General features: G+C 33.4%; 3 protein-coding genes across 3 annotated transcripts; 1 reads left to right on the top strand and 2 right to left on the bottom strand.

Annotated features, from left to right (window-relative positions):
- Positions 1–947: 947 nt before the first annotated feature.
- LOC140864384 (AT-hook motif nuclear-localized protein 18-like) lies at positions 948–2,227 on the top strand. Its single transcript, XM_073268538.1, has one exon. It carries the CDS (start codon positions 1,201–1,203, stop codon positions 2,104–2,106), a length of 906 nt encoding a protein of 301 aa, XP_073124639.1. The 5' UTR covers positions 948–1,200; the 3' UTR covers positions 2,107–2,227.
- A 2,945-nt stretch (positions 2,228–5,172) lies between these two features.
- LOC140860266 (kinesin-like protein KIN-UB) lies at positions 5,173–15,266 on the bottom strand. The gene is made up of 19 exons (XM_073263202.1): positions 15,055–15,266; positions 13,958–14,052; positions 13,725–13,847; positions 13,121–13,306; positions 12,804–13,025; positions 12,498–12,648; positions 11,442–11,591; positions 11,080–11,168; positions 10,719–10,922; positions 9,652–9,750; positions 8,856–8,990; positions 8,276–8,407; positions 7,783–7,918; positions 7,613–7,705; positions 6,963–7,088; positions 6,671–6,796; positions 6,245–6,388; positions 5,595–5,723; positions 5,173–5,511 (listed from the first exon to the last, which is right to left on the bottom strand). The coding sequence occupies exons 1-19, from the start codon at positions 15,194–15,196 to the stop codon at positions 5,351–5,353; spliced, it is 2,643 nt and encodes an 880-aa protein (XP_073119303.1). The 5' UTR covers positions 15,197–15,266; the 3' UTR covers positions 5,173–5,350.
- A 4,848-nt stretch (positions 15,267–20,114) lies between these two features.
- On the bottom strand, positions 20,115–21,663 carry LOC140865873 (fasciclin-like arabinogalactan protein 10). Its single transcript, XM_073270702.1, has one exon. The coding sequence runs from the start codon at positions 21,561–21,563 to the stop codon at positions 20,292–20,294; it is 1,272 nt and encodes a 423-aa protein (XP_073126803.1). The 5' UTR covers positions 21,564–21,663; the 3' UTR covers positions 20,115–20,291.
- Positions 21,664–24,479: the final 2,816 nt, after the last annotated feature.

Below are 24,479 nucleotides of genomic sequence, written 5' to 3' on the forward strand. Positions count from 1 at the left end.
TATACGAAAATAGTTTTATAATAAATCTATATTAAAAAAATAAAATTATTTTAATATTATAATTTAGAAAATTTTATGTTATTTGAAATTTTTTTAAAAATAATATTTAATATTTAATCCGTGGAGGAAATGATGTTGATTTATGAAAATATTTAAAAATATTTTGAAGAGATAGAATGTTAAAATAAAATATTTTCAAAAAAGTAAGGTCACCCTTAATTTTTTTAAAAACATTTTATAAGTTATTAAAAAAGCTTATAAGATAATCTTTGCAACATCTAATAACAAGTGTTTATTGATTTTTTTTCCTTAATAACCTCTAAAAATAAGTGAATATTGATTTTTTTTTTCCTTAAAAAAAGTACTTTTAAATGCCAACTTAAAAAAAACACTTTTAAAGCAAAATGCTTTTGTAGCCAAACTAACCCTATTTTGACAGTTTATAAGCTGTTTCAAATTTTTTTTTACCAAACCTATTTTAAGAGCTTATAAACTCCAAAATAGCTAAGTTGTTTTGTGGAGCTTATAAGCTCAATCAAACATACTTTAAATAAGTACTAAATTCGTCTCATTTAGATTAAGAAAATCACCAAAAAACAAAGTTTATAGACAGATTTCTTTGGTATTTTTCAATTTATTCAATAGAACCAGAAAAGATACTACTTAGCTAAGCTGTAATTTACGTTTTAGAAGCATTTTCAAACACTACCTATATATTTGGCAAAAACAAACGATAAAGTAAAAAATATTAACAAAATTGTGGATTACCGAATTTAACCTCCACCTTATCCCGAAACCCCCACGTATCTATCCAATCCCCTCTATTGACCAAACCCTAACTAACCCAAACATTACATTATCATCCTAAACATAAAAACATCAACTTTATATTCCCCCAAACATCATTTCATCCTCTCTCTCTCTCTCTCTCTTTATATTCATTTCTCTACAAAACAAGTAGAGAATCATATATACAAACAGTTGGAAACCAAAACAGCTGATGTATACTTTTAGCTCAAATCAATCTCAACCTATTTTAATTTATGTCCGTTGAATCAGATTTAATTCATCTGTTGTAGCTTTCTGATTCTTGAGCTTCATATATACACACAAATCCTCCTCTATTTCAGCAAATTAAGATTTGCATTGATCTTGAATATACATACATATATAAGTACTTGTTAAGGTTGGAAAGAAGTGATGGATCAGCTAAGTCACGGTCGTCCCCGCCATTTACCGCCACCTTTCCACGGCGGAGATCTTCAGCTCCACCACCAATTCTTGCAGCAGCATCAGCAGCAGCGTCGGAGCATCGACGACGAACAAAGCGGAAACGGGAACCCATTAAAGGGAGATCCAGATGAGAATTACGGCCTGGCCTCCTCCAACACAGCCGATCAAGAAAAGGAGATGGGGGGGCTACTGGGGACTGATCATGATCAAAACGAGGTAACAAGAAGACCACGGGGCCGCCCCTCCGGCTCCAAGAACAAGCCAAAGCCTCCTATTATAATCACTCGAGACAGCGCTAATGCGCTGAGGTCTCATGTTATGGAAGTTGCCAATGGCTGCGATATTCAAGAAAGCATATCCATCTTCGCCACCAGGCGGCAGAGGGGGGTTTGCATATTGAGCGGCAGCGGCACCGTCACGAATGTAACTCTCCGCCAGCCTTCGGCGCCTGGTGCGGTCGTGACTTTACACGGGAGGTTTGAGATTCTCTCTCTTTCGGGCTCGTTTCTTCCGCCTCCGGCTCCGCCGGCGGCGTCCGGGCTTACTATATATTTGGCCGGCGGGCAAGGACAAGTGGTTGGGGGGACGGTGGTTGGGCCTCTTCTGGCTTCCGGGCCGGTGATGATAATGGCTGCATCGTTTGGTAATGCAGCTTATGAGAGGCTGCCTTTGGAAGACGAAGAGGCGGCGGCGGCGGGAGGAGGAGGAGGGCAGCAGCTGGGTTCGCCTCCGCCTCCGCCGGGGATTTCGGGACAGCAAATTATGAACGACCCGAATGCGAATATGTTTCAAGGAATGCCCCAAAATAATCTCATGAATTCATGTCAATTACCAGCTGAAGCTTATTGGGTAACAGGTCGTCCTCCATTTTAATATTCATAATCCAAGAATCTTAAAATTATGACATGATGATTTCACTTCTAGTTCTTGCAAAGTATTTAGCTTTTAACTCTTCTTTTTCTTGATCTTCTTTTTTTTTTTTCTCTTTCCCAAAAATCACTTGGTACGTACTTTGATTTCTTTGACTTTGATGGAAGAGGGATGTACAAATTCATGAATTCTTTGTGGGTTTGATCATTTTATGAGAAATTAAAATTCTCTCCGTGTTCTAACTTTTTTAAACTCCTGCAATTTGTTGTTGTAGTAGTAGTAGCTACTTCTACTTCTGCTTCTGGTAACTTGTCTGACAATCATTTCATCACTTTATGCAGAAGAAATAAGAGTTTTTAAGGTTACTTTTTGTTGCTTGTTTGATTTTTTTTTTTTCTCTCTTTTTAAGTTTCCCATTTTAGCATACAGTATCCAAACTCGTACAATCTCAACCCTATTTAAAACACACATCTTCACTTTATAAGACACACATATATAAATCAATTAATATTATTGTATGTGTGTGTATGTGAAAAAATAATTTAATCCCATTAGCAACATCATCATTAATATAAATTATGTTCAACTTCTGTACTTGTAGATTTAAACCTCCCCATGATCCAACAAATATTGAACAAAAAAAATTTCTCAAAAAGTACCGACTCGAGTATCGGGCTGAATTAGCATTGCTCAAACATAAATATATCTTTACATTATTTGCAAGATCTCAAAAATCCGAAAAAAAAAACATTTCTGATTAAATTCGTATGAAATCAAACTAATATGCATATATGTCATCTCTCCTCCATTGTGTACTTGTGTGTGTTCTTCCACAGCAGACAGTAAGATGTAAATCGCAAGTTTCAAGGCATATATTTGGTGGGCAGTTGGCGAGATTTTGACTGCATGCAAATGGGGGGTAATTGGTTAATTAATAATAATATTGAAAATTTTCGAGCACAGAGGTATGGGGGCACAAACACAACATCGTGCCTTGATTTCTTGCATGTTTGACTGAGTTCCAGAGACATGAACATCGGGGACTGTGTCACACGTGCATTGGCTCTGAATTCACCTAATTTCAACCTTTTTTTTTTACTAGGCAAAACAATGTTAAAGTCTATGTTTCCCGCCTCCATTTGATAATTTTTATCTCATAAAATGTCACAATTTTAGATTTATTACTTATGGTGAAAGCTAAGGTACAACCTGAGATATGATTATGATCATTGGATTAGTGTCCATAATTTAACTTCTTTGCCATTACATAATGGCTTCAAAAGTATTCTCCTAACAATTTTTTCATGGCTCACATCACAAACAGACAGCCCAGCAAAAAAGTTGATTAATCAAAACCTCTTAACATATGCATGCATATATAAACATCTCGAGCAACGTTAAAGTTCTTTCCACTGTCTCTCTCTCTGCCTATAAAATACATACAAATTTGTGTGTGTGTGTGTTTTGGGTGTGTTTAATTAAAAGGGCCTACAAGGTAATGTGAGCAATGATGGGTAGGGTGTGTCTAGATTCAGGAATGTGCAATGGTTCACTGCATTAAGACTATATTATGTCTAGTCTACCACTGCCTTTCACATGCATTATGATGCAATATCAGCTAGTTCAGAAGTTGGGTTCAACAAATTATAGGGATATATAGTAGTTATCTATGTTAATGAAACTATTAATTAAAATTTAATGTGAAATCATTTTTAAATTGCAATATTTTCATTCATTCCCATTAAATAGCCTCCTCTCATCCAAGCCGAACTCGTCTATTAATTATTCCAGTTTTTGTGACCTCTATTATGTATCATTAATTGAGTCTTTGACTTTCTTTAGAAGCTTCAAAATATGCAAATTATTTAGCATTTGATTTGATGATAAGAATGAGTAATGTAGTCCTGTGTTCATATGGACGTGACACTGATGAGAAATTATACCATTAACTCGCATAATTAAATCTTCTGATCCAATTGTGTTGTGCTTTCATTTAAAGTTTGCTAATCAAGTCGAATGGGTACCGTCCTTAAAAAATTTCAAAATATTTGAACAAGCAGTTTTCATTTATCAATGCATAAAATCGATAGTAGCATGAAAATTGAAGTTTTTAGTGATGAGATTTCTGTAAAGATTTGAGTGCATCAAAGTTCGACTCTTTCTTCCAATTTATTGAGTATGGGTGGCGGCACATGCAAACCAGCAGTTAGTCCTTTAATTGTAGGTGTTCCCGTGTTATTAATTTGCTGTCGATGTGCAAGTTTTGATCGACTATAATCCGTACACAGAGTTATATTTTATTGTCTTTTTTTTCTTTCTGCAATACGACAGCGAACGAGAGATTCAACATCTTTATATCAGTTTACATTTTGATTCAAGTTTTACAATAATTGAAATTAAAAGATAGCTATGTTATCTTTGAGTTTTTTTATGGTGCCCAACACTATATGCTCACTTCATGCCCATCATGTACAAGTCAACTCATCTATTGTATATGGTGGGCATGAAATGGACATATAATATTGGGCACCATAAAAGAACTCGTTATCTTTATCTTTCAATTTATCATCACATTAGACGTCGTCTCATTTCAGAATGTAAGAACACACGTTATCTAAAAAGAAAGAACCGAGTGAAACCACAGGGTTAAAGATAAAACATTCCAAGCCACAGATTATGGTCGTTTGTGTAGGAAATGAAGGAAAAATATGATACCTACGGCCACCAAATAAAGGGTAACCAGCAGGTAGTTTTTGGATATGAATACTTTCAAATTTTTATTTTATGACCTTTTTAAAAACAAAGCGCAAAATAGATTATTCTTATACTGCAATCATATATTCTATGTCGCTTTGAATTTAAAGTCGATTTTTAATTGAGAAATGTCGAATGAACAGTGAAATTTGGGGAACAGTGATGAGTATCTCTTCTGAAATGAAAATATTTCAGATTTCTAAAGAATGAATTGTCTTTAAAATATACTGAATCGCCTCATCAAAATTTAAGAGCTGTCTAGCTACACCTTCAAGGTGACAAAATCAAGTTCTTTTACCACATTATGATAAAACAAGAATTGCTAACTTTCATTAATCATACTCTCGTTATTTACAATGAAACTAAATACAAAATTGATACAGAGGCAACAGAAATATGGTGACTTGAGTGTCCCAAAACGATGAACCAATATACAGGTGAAGCTAATTAGAACAAGCGAAAGCCGGCAAATAAGCGTATATGAAGTTAGAATTTACACCTCGATCCTTAAGCGACGCATTTCAGATTGGAACGTGGAACTTGATGTCAAAGTTCTACGAGCCAGAGACCGAATGTCCTCACGAGAACAGTCGCGTGAAATACGAACAAGCTCCCAAAGGGCTCCTCCACTGATCATGTCTTTGGCATTAACCTCTGATGGGTAATAAAAAAGAATTCAATATTTCCATCAAAATGAGCGATCATAAAATTGGGTTTATCAGTGGTTCGACTATTACCGTGTTGTGCCAAATGGCAAAGCGCCAGTTCAACGTGGCGTCTTATCAGTGACACTTCATTGTTTGCATTTTGTACAATCCAAGGCAATGCTCCATCCTCTATTAGCAAAGAACGTCCGGCTCTTGTTCCTGACATCAGTGTTGTGCATCTCAAACACTTGCATATAACATTTGTTCACCATGATACAACATATTCATATTATGTTAACACAAAAGCAATGTCACCACATGTCATTGGGATCGACAACCACCCCCAACACCAGTTTTATTTATTCATTTTCTTATTTGCATTGCTTAAGATGTCCAGCTCTGTAGATTCGAAAAAGGCGCTGAACCAAACCCACGTCCAAATGGTGCCAGACGAGTTGTTTCTGGTCATTCTAGAAGGCCTGATCCACCAGTGATGGTGGTGTGAGTGTGTGACATACCCCGTGCATTTAAGATCTAGACGTCATATATTATTATAATATATACAACAAGAAAGTTGGCAAAATAACTTTGGTCAAACTTTTTAAAAAAAAATAAACGAACCCACTCCAGTGTATTTGACCATAACCCAAGTCGCTAAAGACTATTTGTTTTTAATGGACATAATTGTGGCATGCCTAATCAATTTTCTCTATTTATATAAACCCACTGGAAGCACTTACCCTGCGTAGAAGCCCTCGATTCACATTTTGCGAAATTAGCAACACCACGGGCAACTTGAGAGAGTACATCCGGATGCCTACATCTGACCATTCCTAATAGAGCTTTAATCCCACCTTCGGACCTCAGCCTCGTTTGTAGTTTATCTGCAGAGTCAATACGCAAACTTCATACTGATAATAGAGTTTTTTATATGGGGGGGAAAAAAAAAAAAAAAAAAAGGAGAGCACATCATAGAGACATCAAATAAAATTCCAACTAAAAGGCGCCTTGCAGAAAGTCTGGGATGCTTCATGATAATTAAAGAACTGTTCTGCGATACCTACAACTGGAAACCCTTGTTTTTTAATGTTACAACATTTGTATGGTATCCTTATCAATGGGATACAAGGGAGGAGAGCTAAGTGCAAAAGCAAATAATCATATACCATTGCCACATAAATTAGCTATGGCTCCAGCAACCATTCTCAGGGTCTGTGAATCTTCGGCATCGGTGGCTGTCATCGCTAACAAAGAGATTCCGGCTTGGGCCATTATGAGTTCCTGATTAGCCTCTGAGCCAGCAAACAAGCATAATTTACAGGAATGTCAATTGATTGGAGAAGAAAAGAGCACGATGACTGATTAATTAATAGCATACCATTGAACAATCTACCATTTCAAAAATATGCTCACAAAATAGATATATAAAGACCGACCGCAAACTGAAAAAGAAGTTACCATTCATAGCCAGGTTAGCAATAGCACCAGCAGCAATTCTACGAACAGTTTCATCCTCGTAGCTTCTAAGGAGCATCAACAATGAAGTGAGACCACCAGCTTCAACTATCTTCTCTTGGTTTGCTTCTGTAAATTACAAGGAAGACAAGCTCAAGTGTTTCATACTAACATGTCAAATATCAGTGTGTCCATTGTTCTTGATAGATAACTATTATGAATTACATAATCTGTATTAAAAAGGAAAATAAAAAGGGAGGTTTGAATTTTGTTTCATAAATATCCTTTCCAGCATTCAAGCTAGGGCTGAAAAAAAAATCTGAAAATCCGAACCTTTTCAAATTTCATCTCATTTTTATCCCGAAAAAATCCCGACCTAACGTTTTCTCCACCCAAATTTTTAGGATTTTTTCAGTCCTGATTAATATTGGGATAGACATCGGGAATAAAAAATCTTTCCGACGTGATTCCCGACTCGGAGTCCCGAAAATATTAAATTATTAATTATGAGATTTGAGAATTAAATTCAGCTGAAAAGACGATCATGTCTAGAGATCAACCATTTGATGACTGATGTAGTAGTGAAATGAAAAATATATGTGGTATAACTAATGTGTCGTATCATACAAAGAAATGTAAGGAAAGTGAAGCACCTTCAGCAGCTAAATTAGCCACTACTTTGACAGCATGAATTCGGACACTTGCATCGTCTGACTCAAGCAACGACAATATCTTTTGCAATCCAACTGCCACAATAAGATTTTGATATGCAAGTCCCAAAGAAATTTAGATGCAATGAATGAAATAAAACAAAAAACAGTACCTTGTTCATGAAGGTTTGTAATTGATGCTCTCTCTCCATCACCACCATCTCTAGATCGCAGATGATTAAGTGGAGAAAGGGAATTTAAGCCAAGTAGAGGGTTTGCAGAGTTTCCTCTGTTGAGAGAGCCTCTAGGCTACAAATACACCACAAACAAATAAAAATCAAGCACAGAAACGTCTGTGTTAAACATGGGAAGATCTGAGAGAACAGAAAAGGCTATAAAAATCTCTACAGATGATTACATTCTAGTGAAACAAAACATATTCAGCCAATTAAATTCATCTGTACTTTGATCTGGTCAAGTTCCTATCATTCGTTTGATTAAAGAAAACAACACAGGATACTCAGCCATAGCAATGTTAAATTTCAGAAGCTAAACGAACTCGAAATACATAGCAAGACAAGGCAAATGTGATTTAAAAAGTGTCATATATAACTACCATTCAAATATAAAACTTCCAATGAAAGAAAATAAACAACAAAAACACACCTGATTAGCCTCAATGGTCAGCTGTGCCAATTGACTTCGTAAAAGTCTCAGTTCTTCTTCCAATTTCTTTTTCTGATGGCTCTCCTCTTCCAGTACTTGCTGAAAACTCGAAACATCTGTGTTTCCCATCAACTGCAGATATAAATGTGTTAAATACATATTTCAAATAGATCCAAGTCAAAAAAATTAAAATTTCAGTAAATATCCACCTAAATAGTTTCAGTTCTTGTTTGAACAAATGGAAACAGAATTTAAGCATAGTTTAAAAATTCATATTTAAATGTATTTCATATTATTAGATTCTCCTAAAAAAATCAACTCTGTTTCCACGATTTTCACTAAGAGAAAAGAACTATCTAACCTGTTTCCTTGCTTTCACATTACTTCTTTACTAAAATTAGCAAGATGGTAACCAAGGTTTCAAGACATCACAGGGACATTCTCGAAGCATTTTTGGAAAAACTTTATATCTCTCGTTGCTCAAAACCCAGTTTGAATTTGAAGCTTTAATCCATGATCCAATGAATTAAAAAACTTGTAGCAGAGTCCCTAAAAGTTATTTTTTGGCAAAGACCATTACCTCCACCTTAGAAAATTTTAGTAGCTGATTTTTTAAATTCTGAATATCCTCTTCAGCTGTCTTACGGAGCCGATTTTCATTTTGCAGCAAGGACTTTAGCTCAGCAACTTCTTTGTTACTAGCATCCGCGTGAATCTACAAAAAGCAATTTTCAGTTTCCTTAAGAATACGAGGCAAAAGTCTCAAAACAGTAGCTCATATTCACATTTTTCTTCTAATAATTTGATGGTTTCAAGTGACAAAAAAAAATGAATTGAGAAGCATCTATAGTGAATTTCAGGTGCACCTACATGTAGAATTGATACGAGATAAAATACTATTCCATTAACTACTGCCTACTCAAGATAACCCTTAATTTCTAGTGTATAGTCCACGCACCCCGAACCTCCTCTTGAAAGCAAATGATTTTGAGCCTCTTATAGTCTTATTTCATCTACCAAAAAACGGGTTGGTACTTTGTCTACAAGCTTTGCTCGTGGCTGCAAATTTGATCTATTTTTAAAGGAAAAGCTTAATTAAAAAACACTTTCAACTGCCTAAAAGATTTTAACTGTGGAGCACTGTGGCAGTAACTTCCAACTTGAATCCCTTTTTTTTCCTTTCGTCGTGTTCCCATTTCACACAAAAGATGCTGAAGATAGACATCTTTCATTGCAGAAACAAGTGCACACATGCAAAGGCGGTTCTCTTCACCTTGTGTCTTCTCCTTACTTTTTACCCATCTCTTGAATAAGAAAACTCCTCCATACAAATTTATCTACCAGTTTATACTTGAAGAGAACGAGAAAGCTACTACCTCTCCATTGATGATTTGTTTTTGTTGATTGACAGCCCACTTTTCCTCAAGCATCTTAATTGACTCCATATAATGCATCTGACATTTCATTTTCTCCTCCTAAAATGCCAGCAAAATAGGATCAATCAGGAACTCAAAAATAAAAAAGTAAATATAATCTGAATTAAACATTTACAAGCTTATAACATTTTATTCAAATTTCAAGCCCCATCTTATTCCCCACGTTTTAATCGACTTTATGCAGAGACTTTCTAGCACCTCATATGCTGCATTTTCTCAAAATATTGTTGCCACAGTGTTGGCCACACACTAGTATCATGAGATATTAGACCAAGGCTCAAGGGTGAAACAACTTAGCATTGCAAATTGTAAAGCGAAAGAAACAATCTCTTATCAACCATTTACAAAGGGTTTGCAGTAACAAACTATGCCTAAATGCAGTGTTCTAAATGGTGGTTGAGGCGGTCAACTAGGTGGGAGGCGGCCATCGACCACACCATCTTTGCCTTAAGGCAGTTTTGTAGGCGGTCAAAGGTGAGCCAGGGTGGGCGAGTCAAGCAAGGTGGGTGAGGCGGGGAAGTGAGGCGATCAGAATTCAACAAAAAATTTTAAAAAAAAACCCTAATTAATAATACATTATACACTTTCTATTCAAAAGTCAACATAATAGTCAACCCAATAACACACATTTAATACATTATACCCTAATACATTAAACCCTAATTATTAATTACACACATTTAATACCCTAATTATTAATACATTATACATTTTCCGCATATATTGTATAATTATGTATAAAAATAGTAAAAAAAAATTCAACTGCCTGGGCGGTCACTAAACATCCCGCCACCGCCTACCGCCATTTACATCACTGCCTAAATGTATCTGTGATTTTCTGAGACTGCTATAAAGTATAAAGTTATAACAGTGTTATGATAGCAACAATTTCAAATTTTTTTAATATATTTCTTGTAACTCTTACTGGAAAGTTGTCCCATGGTTTTGATATTGAGAAGACATATACTCTATTTCAGACACTGAGAGGAATTCGCATGCACAAATACCTCTAGAACTTCCACATAATTCCTTTCTGCCTCAGCAACACGTTTCTGTGCTTCTAATCTGATTCTCTCGGTTTCATTTTCATAAACTTTTTGCTGTCTTTCATTTTCAGCAATGAGTTTATCAATTTCCATCTCGAGTCGTTTGGACAAACTCTTGTAATCAAATTCTTCCTTGATCTTCAGCATATTCTCCACCTTCATTGCCTGCAATAAATACAAAATTAACATACAATATGGTGATCTCAATCTTGTACAGCAAATAAACAATTTTCGTTATAAATAACAAATTAGATGCAAGCACATGGCATTTTACTCGGTTCTAAGGAAGTCCAAACATAAAATTCTGATATTTCCAACTCACCCTTTGTCCGAATAATATGGTGCTTGAAGTTTCTCCTCGATGACGTGGAGATGGACCAATTGTGACAATTAATGAAGTTCTTGATGTGCCTGCAGCATAACAGGAAAACAATTAAGTTGTGCATGGCTTCAACATCATAACCCAATAAATGTGATCTTTGTGTCCTAAAACAAACCAACCAAAAACCTTAATTGTAAAATAAAAGTATCAAGCACCAATTCTCGAAAACAGTGCTGACAAAAGGAAACCTGGGTAAAAGTTTTAGAATTAATAAACTAATTAAATTATAGATTAGAGAGAATTTTACTGAAAACAAACCACAAGCCAGAAGCCAGAAAATGAACACACAAAGAAAATCTCACCTCCAAATGAATCTTTAAGCAACCTCGTAAGTTTAGAATCCCGAACTGGGACATGAGAACTATTTTCTGCCAAGGCATTTATACATTTCCCTAAAGCACTGAGTGAAAGATTTATAGACTTTGCTTCTTCTAACATGTGTCCCTCGCTTCCTTCAGAAAAATTTAAAATTCTCTGAGATAATACAAATTGTAAGTCACTTAAAGCAAACAAGATTAATTAATCTAAACTGTCTATACAGTCCACTTTGAATCATATTTCAAATAAGTTTATCAGTGTGTCATATCGTAAATAGAAAAACAACTTTGGAGTCTGTTTGTTTTTAATAATGGCTATAATCTAGATGAAGATCAACCAAGTAGGTCAGAACTTAAAAGGTTATATTTTCCTATTAACTGAACACGACATCTCGAGGAACTTGAATAAATATGAAGAATTGATTAGCTAATTCAACAATACAGTTCATACTTCTTGGAATTAAAACAAAATTAATTTTCATCCCACAGCTAATTTCTCACTATTAGGCACTTACGAATCCAGTTCTTAGATACAGAAAGATAAATGCATGAGATACAGTTCTCATAAATAAGCATCCATAATAGAATTTCAAATACGTCCAAGTCCTTTTCTGTTTCCAGTTCACACACCACCAGTCTCTGCTCCTCTCAGAAATGAAAATTTGAAAATTATAGAAAAACCGGCAACTAAAAGTCTTAACAGAAAATAGTAAATGTGAACACACACAGCTAAAATTGTTCTGGACAAAATACAAAGAATTCATATAAATAAAGCATCTAAAAAGCACAAATTGTTTTTGTTCAATAAAACTAAGAGTCTCTAAGGAGAACCTAGAGTTGAGGGATTGAAACCAAGGATCATATTGATCACAAAAGCTCACTTTAATTTTACTTATATTTTATTTTTATTTTTGGCAAGACTTTTACAGGAAACCACTGAGTTATTTACTTTGGACTCCTGGACAGTTTTGCACAAAGCCATCACTTTGTAAAAATGAAAATATATTTCTTCAATAAATAGGTCCAGAGTTTCAAAAGGACCTGATTTGTGGATACGTTCAGAACCAGCAAGATCCACGACAATAAGTTTGCTTTTTCGTAGCATTGGTGGCCTCAAATTACCAATCAAATGGGAGCGATTTTCAGGAGAAAAATCATTGTCCCCATCTGATACAGACCTCTTCACATGGACCTGTCCCAAGCAACATTAGTTGTAGAACCAGATAATAACAAGCAGTTTCACAAGAATAGTATAAAAAGGAATTTTTCTGTGCATATCAGGAAACAGTGACTAGGAAAAGCAAATAGAAAAAAACAGGCATTTTATATTATCATCTCCATTTTTACCATGAGAAGGGCATGACTACGGGAAGATTCAGTGTTCAGTTTAGTATTGGCAGCAAACCTATGGTCTTCACCCAAGCGTAAGAGTTCAATAAAACTTTGCTGGTCCCTGATCTCCATGACAGTTGCTCCTGGCAAAGAAACATCCCCGGTCTTTTGATCCTCGACAATAGAAATATTATCATTTGCTGGATTTAGTAGATCCTGAATGGTTTCCATATAAATCTACAGATAAAGAAAATAATAATTCAATATCATTCATTAAAATTCCGGATATCTTCTAGTAAAATACTACCAAAAAAAAATACACGGCATGCAACCTGCAAGTATGAGACCAAGATAGAATCAGTCTCCGGAGAGATATTTGCCAATAAATCCTCCATTGAGCGAACCATTATACCCCGAGCTGAGGTGTCTTCATCACCCAGTCGTCCAAGTGTATAAGTTTTACCAGTGCCAGTCTGGCCATAAGCCATCACAGTCCCATTGTAGCCATCCAAAACGCTCTGGAAAACAGGGGAATAAGTAAACAAACAGATAATCGAGAGTGAGCTTTATAACACTTGTTGCTTCTGCATGTTGTTCAACCACACAACAATTTATTTTGAGGTAAAACATAAGGAAGAAACTTAAATTTGTGTGGCTTTCCATTTGAAGGCGAAAATATCATTTATTTAACTGACAGAATTTGAAAAACTGATTATAAACAACTTACAAGACTTATGTGTTACAATCAGAAACGTTAGATGTTATGATTGATTAAACAATCATTAAATACATAAATACATTAATTCAGCGTAAATTTGCAGCCGCAAAGTCTAGCAATAAAAAAGAGACATTCAGCAAGAAAAATCGGGGTATACTACACATCTTCAGAGAATTAATGCCCAAATTTAGAAAGTAAAATGGATTTACACCACTCACCTCGACAACAGGTTTAGCGACAACTTCGTAGACTCGTTTTTGTGATGCGAATTCAGTAAAAACCTCATCAAATTCATAGGTATCTGAATCCCAATTGTTTTTCCTAAGCTTCAATCTTTTAAGCTGTGGCAAAAAGCAAACAAATTGCATCACAAAGAAATATTTACAGACGAGGTTACATTATCTCTTAAGGTAAAAGATCTAAGCAAACAGATTAAAATTCATTTAAGAACCTCGGGTTGCAACTCTATGCAATCAGCAAAATCTGCATCAGCTCCCAATTCCTCAGCATTTTTAGGTCTCAATCTTACAGCAACCCGCACTCTTCCTGAAATTTTCCAATAACATGCATCAAATAGATCCTCTTCTCAAATAGGGGTAATAAAGATTTGAATTTGAATGGCTCAATGCAGCCATCCAGCTGTACTGTTAACAGAGCTTAACCAAAATGATTCATTTGACATCTATGAAACATTTCCAACTGAAATGAAACCCTGAGTGACTTTTCCAAGGACGACATCACCAAATATGTGACCAAACAAGAAATACATTCATGGTTTACTGTTCTTACTCCAGACCAACCTCATCGATCAGTTTTCTTTATACATATCAACAAAAGAAATGTCCAACAGTCAAAACAATGAAATGTGGCATGGAATGCATGCTCACGAAAAGGAATATTTTAGATTTCTTGAAGACGACACAAATTGACCGCTATAGTTCAAGCTGCACTTGAGTTGTATTTTCCACAACGGTATTTCGAAAGTAGGAAATAGGATAATCAAAGCGCCCAACTCATAATTGGCGAAGTCGTATCTCGGGATACCATTTAAACAAAAAGTTTATTGCTCACTTATTAGTTATTATATCGCCATACATAACTCAAATAGCCGTTATGCATCCCAAAGATGTAATTCCGCCTCTCCTCAATCCACTTCAAAAAAAAAAAACAGATGGATTTTAGAGATCCCGAACTCGTGCATAAGCGAGTACGCATAGAGGCATATGCATGTCTACTCGTACAAAACATTATTTATCCGCTAGCAAGCACTCCATGAACCCGAGAATCCTATTTTCAAGAGCAGCATGTAAGAGAAAAATCCACAACAACTACTTTAATAGCACATATCACACTTCAACGTGACCTCTGAGTTCGCCTACTAATTCACATAACTAAAAAAAAGAAAAATTAAAAACGAAGTCAAACTACATTTTGACCTACATTGCTCGTACAATAAATCAAACCCCGGAATTATTACACCTTCTACCAAAACCATCAGATCGAGCAATATCCAGACATGCTTAAATGAACTAACTCAACGCAACTCACCGGAAGGAACGCCGCCGCCGCCGAGAGTGGCAGGGCTGCTGCGGCGTACATTCGACGGCGGAAGCTTCGATTTGAAAGAAGACGAATTACGAAGATTTGGCGCTTTGTGTGCACCATTTCTGTATCCTCCGCCTGTAGCCATGTGTGTGTCTTGTTCGGTTCTCTTTGCTATAATTGAAAGAACAAAACGAAATATAATGAAGATAGAGACACTCAGGATACAGGCAGGAAGGGTAACGATGGCAATTTAGTAAAACAAACAGGGACTTTTTTGTACTTTGACTTTAAATAAAATTCAAACTGGAACAAACAGGGGGAGTGGGGTCGGCAAGTCGTAGTTTTCAGACCACGTTTACATATTAAGGGATTGTTTGGTGGGAAGAATATCAAGCGGTGTGTTACTTTTTATAGTAAATTCCAATCAAGTATAAAAAAAGAAACCTGTGCCCAAAAAAGTTTTTAGAGGAAAAAATAAAATATGCCAAACAGACCCTTGAGAAGAAAGGACCAAAATGCCATTCCGTTTGACGAAAATGGGCTTCCACTACCACCACCACGATGGTGCTTGTTTGTACTTTTGAACTGCCTTAAAAGAAGTGCGAGAGAATCTAGGCATGTCCTCCTGGTGGGCCGGGCCCAGCTTGCACTTTAATGTTGATGGGCCAAAGAAGATGTCTGCTTTGGGCCTTACCCGCAGAAGCACTTAATTGTGTTTTAATATAGACATGCTCATTTTATTTTAATACGGATGATGGGATAAATAATATATAGATAAGTAATGTATTGTAATAAAAAATAAATAAATAATGATAGTATATAAAATATTTGATTTGATTGATAGATTATAGTTGATTTGATTTGATTGATTAAATTTTATATAAAAATTATAAATTACTATTTTATCCTTTTAAAAAATAAATAAAATATAAATAATATTATTTATAGGGGGAAATATAGTAATTTAAATTCAATGATTTGATTGATGTATGATAAATAATTAATGATTTGATTGATGTAAAATTATAATTAATATATGGATAAATAATATGATGAGAAGAACATAGGATTAGAAATGATAAATTTGTATATGGATTATTAATAATGCTACCAAACATAGAAACATAGATAGATAGGTATAGATAATGGATGCAGGTTAATCAAGAATTTAAAAATGCTTCTATATTCATGTGTCCCAATTAAATGCCATAAATTTATTGATTTGATTTTCACATATTACGTGCTATTGCAATTATTTGCTAAAGGGTTTTGAAAGGGGTTTTTTTTCCTATTCCAAAATATAGAGCAATAGCGAATTCAAAATATAAGGTACTATACTTTTAAATTTTTTTGCGATATTGTCATGAAGGTGTTTTCTTTTACGTAAGAATTCATATTCGAATCTTGTTACAATTACAACCGTGATGGTTTGCAGGATATTGTTTTAGTTTGAGTAGTTACTCGATGCGCACCAAAAAATAACGACTATACATTCCTAGGACATCTCCAACTCTGCGTCAGAATAGTGTTGCAGGGTTCCTTCTCCAACCCAAGAATGCTACTTTGAAGTAGCGTACATGAGTTTTCTTTTCTATGTCAAATTTGACGTAGGAAGAACCCTGCGTCAAAATTTGACGCAGGGATTATTTATTTATTTTTATTTATATAATGCAAAAATAATTAAATTAATAAAAATACAAATAATAATTTAACTCTAAATTTTAAATATTAATAATTAATTGTAATTAAGGTATTATTTAAAAAATAATTAGTTTTTGTTATAATAAATAATTAGTTTGTGTTATAATAATTAAAAAATTAATAATTTTTAAAATAATTAGATGCAAATAATTAATACATATATATGTTTATAAATAATAAAAAGTAATATAAAAAAGTAAAGTAGGTGCGTTGGAGATGAATGTTATATTTGATGCAGAAATTCCGCTATCTTATAATAGAGCTGCTTTAAAATGAAGTTTTAGAATAGAGCTGCTTTAAAATAATTAGATGCAAATAATTAATACATATATATATATAACACAATTTGTATCCAAACCATAATCTAGTAATATTTTAGTGTTTGTAAATGCTGCTCTGTTGCAACGGAAACAGGCTGGGATAAGTTTCTTTCATCTCATAACACATTATTTAATTTTAAGAATATAAATATAAAAAAGTTAAGTTAATAGTGCAAACCTTTTTCATTTCTTTCATTTTTTTAAAAAAGTTTTGAACAGAATTCCCGGTTGGTGAAAATATTTTCAAATTTGTTGTAAGACAACTAACCTAGTACTGACAGGCGCTTCATTTTTCAAAACTAACATATATAATAGGGTTTGATCCGTACGGAATATGTATCCAATAAATTTTATTTATATATATAAAACCCAATCATATTATATTTTTTAAAAGAAAACGAAATTATGAAAAAATAATTCGGCCACACATATTAATGGTCTTAGTATAAATGTATAATAGCTGCTTTTGTAATTTTGTTTAGCATAATAGATTTACCGAGTATAATGTATTGGTTGTATACTTTTAATGACTTTTGTGGAGTTTAAAAGTCTAGAGGTATTCAATTTAGACTTTTATATACTCCATAAAACTTTAGTGATATTTAAGATGAACATTTGTAAAATTTTAAAAAGTCATATGATATTCAAACTTGGCTTTTAAAACTTTACAAAAATCTATAAGTATTTAAAATGTCAATATATTTTTAAAAACTCAATGGAATTCTATTAAACACAATAATAAAAGCCAAATGTACAACAATAAAATGTTTATAATTGTCTTTGGTTTAACCCAAAGATTTGTATGAAAATTCTCACATTTTTTTTCATTTCTATAAAATAGTCTATACACTAGCCGCATAAATACTAGTTATATTAAAAATAATATATATACAAACATATTTTTTCTTTTCTAAGAACCAATAAACCCCCCTAAAATAAAATAAAAAAGTTTATCATTCATAATTTTTTGAATTTTAATTACAAAATTTCATGAGAATTAAAATCATATTGATTATTTTTAAATAAAAACTTGTTATACTACACGATAATATTTTATTGATCATAAATTGGATTAGTCTATGCTACACCGGGAGTGCTCCCCCTATTTTAATATCATTAGATCATGTGGGGCTCTTATAGTTTTATGAAAATTGACATGTGTGTTGATGATCAAATGGTTGATATTTGACCACATCATGGAGGGGAGAAGTACTCCAGGTATAACATAAAATAATCCTCATAAATTGAAAATAAAAATAATTATTTTTTATGATTAATTAATTATTTATTATATAAAATTTGATATTTTAATTATTTTCTATATTTTTTTAATTTGTAGCTTATAACTCAAAATTTACATTTTATTCACTTTAATATGCATACCTATATACATAATAATAATAATAATAATAATAATAATAATAATAATAATAATATGTATCTGTATGTGTGTGTATATATATATATATATATGATTGATATATATTGACTTAACATATTAACATAGTTTTAAAAATTTATTAACATAAATATATATATATATATATATAAATAAAAGAATACTACATAAAATTAAATATGATAATTAAAAATATTTTAAATAAATAGAATTATTTTAAATAAATATAAATATAAGTTATTGATACTCGATTAATAATTCAAATAAATATATCAATATCAAAATCATGAAATACAAAACACATATGGTTCTAAAAAAAATTTATAAATTCCAATAAAAATCATGAAAAAAAGTTTAAAATGTCAATAAAAGTCATAAAAACAAATCTGCAAGATTCTGTGAAAGTAATTAAAAGGCTGTGAGATTCTATAAAAATCTACAGAAAGCTAACAACTTCACAAAAGTCTGTAATTTAAAAAAAATCAGTAAATCTCTGCAATAAATACACCCCTAATTTGAAACTAAGATCAAATTTATTTGGAATAACACATACTTGGAATCAATATTTTATTTTTTTTTCCCCAACTACTTACACAGATAAGTTACTTTTATATATGAAGAAAAGTAAGAAACAAATACATCAAATTCAAATGGAGTCAATTAAAATATACAGTCACGGATATGTTTTCAATCAACTCAGTCGGATTCAACATCAGTGTTCGAATTCAGTTCAATCCGAACAATTTATAAACTGATTGAAGATTTAACAATTTATAAACGGATATTTGGATTAGATCCATACCGACTCTGAATTGATCGGTCGGATAATCATCCCTCTCTACCAAGAAATGTTATTATCCTAATATTGTTTCGATAGGAAACTAAAATATTCAAGTGCATTTACATGTAACACAAAAAATTCACATGCCAATTTTAGAAAAATTATATGTATAAAACTACATTTTATAATAAAATATAATACCCAAAGGATCACTATATACTTCACTAGTAATAACTACGTACCTAGCCATTTCAAAAAAAAAAATTAAAAATTAATAACTACGTACCTAGCTATACGAATGTAGCATACATGCAATAAATTGGAGAAATAAATTTAATTTATGGTAATTGAATTGCAGTTCCTGGGTTCTGACAGCATTTCGAGGCTCGTCGGCGCAAATATTTAAAGGCTTTAAATATCATAAATGGCTAATCAGTCAATTCCCAAATCATAGTTAAATTAATCCCCCAATCTAACAATGGTCAAATTATTCCCACTTTAATTATAATTTATGACCACAGCAATCTAAAAACATTTTTTAGGAAATATCTAAGGACTAAATTTAAAAGATTCATGACACAGATCTCTCTCCACGTCACGTGCTATCAAGCCCCACCGTTAACCGACGCAAACATTCCATTTTGAATTTCAGATTCAATTCAAAAATAATCTCTCACTTTTTTATTAAAAAGTAGATATTAGCTCCATTTATCACCATTTTATTCTTGTTTGCGTAAATAATTGGATTGGACAAATGAATCATATTCTCACTGCAATTGTGTAACGTCATTTGTTATTTATCCATAGATTAAATCAAGAAGCTTATAAATAGAAGGAAAAATTTACATGAATAATAATAATATTAAAAATATATATAAATGGAATTCTTCGTCTCTCTCCCTCTCATAGACAAAAGTAGTACAAAATAATACCTATTCTTTTTCCAGAAGCAGTACTCTGAAAACAACGAGGCACACAAAACAAGAGAAATCACGAGAGAAAAATTAATTAAATTTAAGCAAACCTGGGAAATGACGATTTAAGACAACAAAACACACGCAAATACCGAAACTGCACCTGTCAGAACCATTTTCATCAACGCCGGAGCTTCCAGAACGCCGCCGGCATTGTCGGAAGTGCTGTTCTGAGAGTCGGCGGTAGGACCTTCCGACGGTGCTCCGTCAGGCGAGCTATTCGGCGGGGCTGGAGGAGATAGTACTGGCGCGGGAGCCGCGGCGGATTCTGGAGCTGGAGCGTCAGCCGCAGGAGAAGGAGATGGAGAAGTTTCGGGTGCAGGAGCCGGCGCCGGAGAAGGAGGCTTACCGTAGAGCTCCACGGGAAGAAGTATACTGTCGACGGTGAAAATGCAGAGCGGGGTCGAGTCGAGCACAGTGGAAGCGATTCTGGAAATGTCGACGCCGGTGTCTAGACTCACCGAGTCGCCATCAGTCGTGACTCCGAGGGCGTATTTCCCGGCGCCATTAGTTGCGAGAGTGGTTAATATCTTATCCTTGGATTCTTTCAAAGTTCCGATGGGAGAGTAGGCGGCAAGGGCGTGGTACTGCAAGATGGAAACCAACTCAGCATTGGTGAGTGTGGTCAGATCTGGCGCATCCGCCGCCTTGAAGGCCTCGTCGTTCGGCGCGAAAATGGTGAGACCGTTGTCCACGGCTGACTCGTAGACTTTCAAAACCCCCGTAGAAACAATCAAAGCAGCAAAGTTCTTGCACCCGGCTTTCACGAGTAAACCCGTAATGTTGACGTCCGACGCGGCTGGCGCAGCCGTCAGAATACCGGCCGGAGCAATCGCCTGGCTGATCTCTATCACCGACACGTTGTACGGCACTTGTTTGACTGACTTGGTGTAAGAAGAGTCGAGAGGTGACCCAGGAATGCCGGATCCGAACCCGACTTTCCCACCTCTCAAAACGGTAATGTTGACAAATCCGAGCTTCCCATCGGAGTTTCCGGTGGTTTGGTAGAGTGTGGTGGAGAGTATGGAACCTTCGGAGATTTTGTGGAGCTTTGGGCCGTCGAAGTAGTCGAGCAAGACGTGCAGGGACAGGATGCTCTTAACGACGCTGAGTGGGTATTTTCCGGTGTAGGAAGAGAGTCCGCCGTTTGGCAGGACACAGACGGTGACCGGTTCGCGGCTGTTGATTTCGTCGGCCACTTTTGTTCGGCTTAACAGATCGTTGAATTCGCTGTATTCAGGGTAAGCGTCGAGGATTTCGGTAATGTTGGTGGCAGCGGCGAGCATTGTCACAGAGACGAAGGAGAAGGCGAGGAGGAGACGGCGGAATGCGGCCATGTTTGGAACTGTGGCGGTGGAGTGAAGTGATTAGTGTATGGAATAAAGTCGGTGGAAGGCGAAAGAATTTATATACGAGTCATTTAGCCCAAATCATGGGTTTCCCAGACCAATTGGTTTTGTCAGAGAAGCCACAAAAAACAACAAGGTTAATTATTTTTTATGAAGTTATAATATTTAGCTTCTAGGTTCTTATTACTACCTCTCTCTAAAAATAAAAGACAATAACACTTTTTAATATTTATTATCAAAACGGCAAAATTATTTTCATTTTTTCAAAAAAAAAATATTTTATAAAATTGTTAAGTGATTTTTCAAGCTTCAATTTTTGTATACAAACTCGACTGTAATATTATTTTCTCCAATTTTTTTTTTATCAAGCTATCTTTATTCATTAAAATATTCAGTTACTTTCAACAAATTTTTATATTGTATCATAACACTTATTAAATAAGAATAAAATGATAAGTTTCTTTATAAAACTTATTTATCTAGTAATTTTTTTAATCTACGTAAAAATACACATAAAATTAAATAAATGAAACTGAATGGGTATATATATATCAAATAAATGCTCAAAATACCCACAAAATTAAGTGCTTATATTTTATGATACATAGATGATAGATATAATTAAGTTATACTTTAGAAAAATGTAATACTTTACAAATCCAAATAAGAAAATACAAGAAAAAGTAACCATAAATACTAAAAACAGAATTATAAACTAAACAATTTAACTCGATCGTCAATGCCACGCACTAGATATATTTTTATCGTTGAAAATATTTGTAGAAAAAAAATATTTTTTTTAAATAAAGCAACACATATGTACTACAGGACTAGCTAGTAACCATTATAAAAAAATATGGAAAACTCACATGTGAGTAAGTTACCTGGGTTATTTGCATCAACCACCCCTGTGAAATATTGAAAATACATGCTTCTTCCATGTGAAATTTTAATAGGCATTTTCAACACTGACCTTTTAAAAAATTAGCACACTCGCCCCTTCAGATGAGTGATTGTTGCACACGCGACCCTCATGCGACTGGCAAAGATTTTGATTTATTTTGCACCAAATATCCCTGTGAAATATTAAAAATGCATATTTAACCCATGTAAAAATAGTTTTTAAATCTATTCAACTCATAATACATAATTTTTATTTAAATTTAATTATAAAATATTTAGCAAACATTTTTCGTTTAATTAATTTTATTTTAAAATTTAAATTTATTATGATTATATAATTGTTTTCTAAAAAATATTATTATTTTATCTTGTTATCATTATTTTTTTAAACTTTCTTCTTGTTTCCAACTTCTCCATTAAAAATGCATTCATAAACGATATTTAAATACCTAAAAGTACCAAAATATTAAATCAAAATGATAAGTGAATGATAAGTACCAAAATTTTTAATTTTATTTATTTTAATTTATAATTTATAATTTTAAATTAATTTATTTTTAAAAAAATTATTTTATCTCGTTATCATTATTTTATCAAATCACTTCGTGTTTTCAACTTCTCCATTAAACATGATTCATAAATAAGGATTTAAATATCTAAAAATACAAAAATATTGAACCAAATGATAAGCTCATGAATGTTACTTTTTCGATTTAGAATTATATAAGCATGTTATTTTTTAATTATTTATTACAAATTGTGCAATGCATATTTTCGAAAAATTTAAATTCAATAATATATAGTCCTAAATCGAAAAAAACAATATGTTTGAACTTATCAGTTTAGTTCAATATTTTGGTACTTGAAATTATTTAAATACTTGTTTATGAATGCATGTTTAATGAAAAATTTGAAAATACGAAGTGAATTTAATAAAATAATGATAACGGGATAAAGTAATAATATTTTTTAGAAAATAATTAATTAATGATAATAAATTAAAAATAAAAAATAAAAATTAATAAAACAAAAAATGTTTTCTAAATATTTATAATTGGATTTTATTAAAAATTGGGTATTATGGGTTGAATAAATTTAAAAATTATTTTCACAGGGGTCAAATGTTCATTTTTATTATTTCACAGGGGTATTTGGTGCAAAAAAAATATCAAAATATTTGTCCAGTTGCATGAGGGGCGCGTGCGCAACAATCACTCATCTGAAGGGGCGAGTGTGCTAATTTTTTAAAAGTTTAGGGTTGAAGATGTCTATTAAAATGTTTTCGATAGTTGAAAATGTCTTTCTTCTTTTTCCCTATAAGCGAAGGCAGGCAGAGGTATTTACCAGATCTCAAATCATTTTGTAACTCCATTAGGGTATTAGATAATAGTTCCTGCTGGTCCTGAGTCAAGTTTCCACTAAACATAATATCAGATTTTGCAAAGTTCATCAAAGCATACCTCCGAGTCTTCGATCCCTTCCTAACGTAGATCACCTTTGATTACAGGCGACTAGCTAGGTCGTCTGTAGCCTCCACTTGAGTGATTAGGTGAAGGTCGATAATCTACATTTGTTTGATAATTGGGTGATGATTTGAAGATATAAACTCATATTTTGATGAAGCATCATATATATAATTTATTTATCACTTAATCCTAAAACATGAGACAACTAATGTTCCAAAATACACATAACGTTATTGTTTCTCAACAAGCATATTCGAAAGGAACTTTATTCGTTGCTTCTAGTAGGTTCTATTATATATTTGTTAGCAAGTCCAGGTACATATTGCTTTTGTACATCGAATCAATAAATTTAGATCCAAGTGCTTTATGAAGTTCTTAATTGATACATAAATATTTTTTAAAAAAGATGACATGCGCTAGCAGCTTTTGGTAGTTTTATAAATTTGTCTATAAAACAAAATTTTGCTTTTTTATTTATTTATTTTACTCTGGAAGCAGTTTTCTTTCAAATTAGTATTTTTAAATAAAATTCGCA

Source organism: Henckelia pumila, chromosome 4 (assembly GCF_033568475.1).
Source record: "Henckelia pumila isolate YLH828 chromosome 4, ASM3356847v2, whole genome shotgun sequence".
NCBI lineage: Eukaryota > Viridiplantae > Streptophyta > Magnoliopsida > Lamiales > Gesneriaceae > Henckelia > Henckelia pumila.

Coding starts and splice junctions, on each gene's coding strand:
- LOC140865873 (XM_073270702.1), bottom strand. CDS start 21,563: ATGGCCGCATTCCGCCGTCTCCTCCTCGCCTTCTCCTTCGTCTCTGTG.
- LOC140864384 (XM_073268538.1), top strand. CDS start 1,201: ATGGATCAGCTAAGTCACGGTCGTCCCCGCCATTTACCGCCACCTTTC.
- LOC140860266 (XM_073263202.1), bottom strand. CDS start 15,196: ATGGCTACAGGCGGAGGATACAGAAATGGTGCACACAAAGCGCCAAAT. Junction 12,649..12,803: donor GTAGTCATGCCCTTCTCATG/GTAAAAATGGAG, acceptor TGCTTGGGACAG/GTCCATGTGAAGAGGTCTGT. Junction 5,512..5,594: donor TTGCCATTTGGCACAACACG/GTAATAGTCGAA, acceptor ATTACCCATCAG/AGGTTAATGCCAAAGACATG.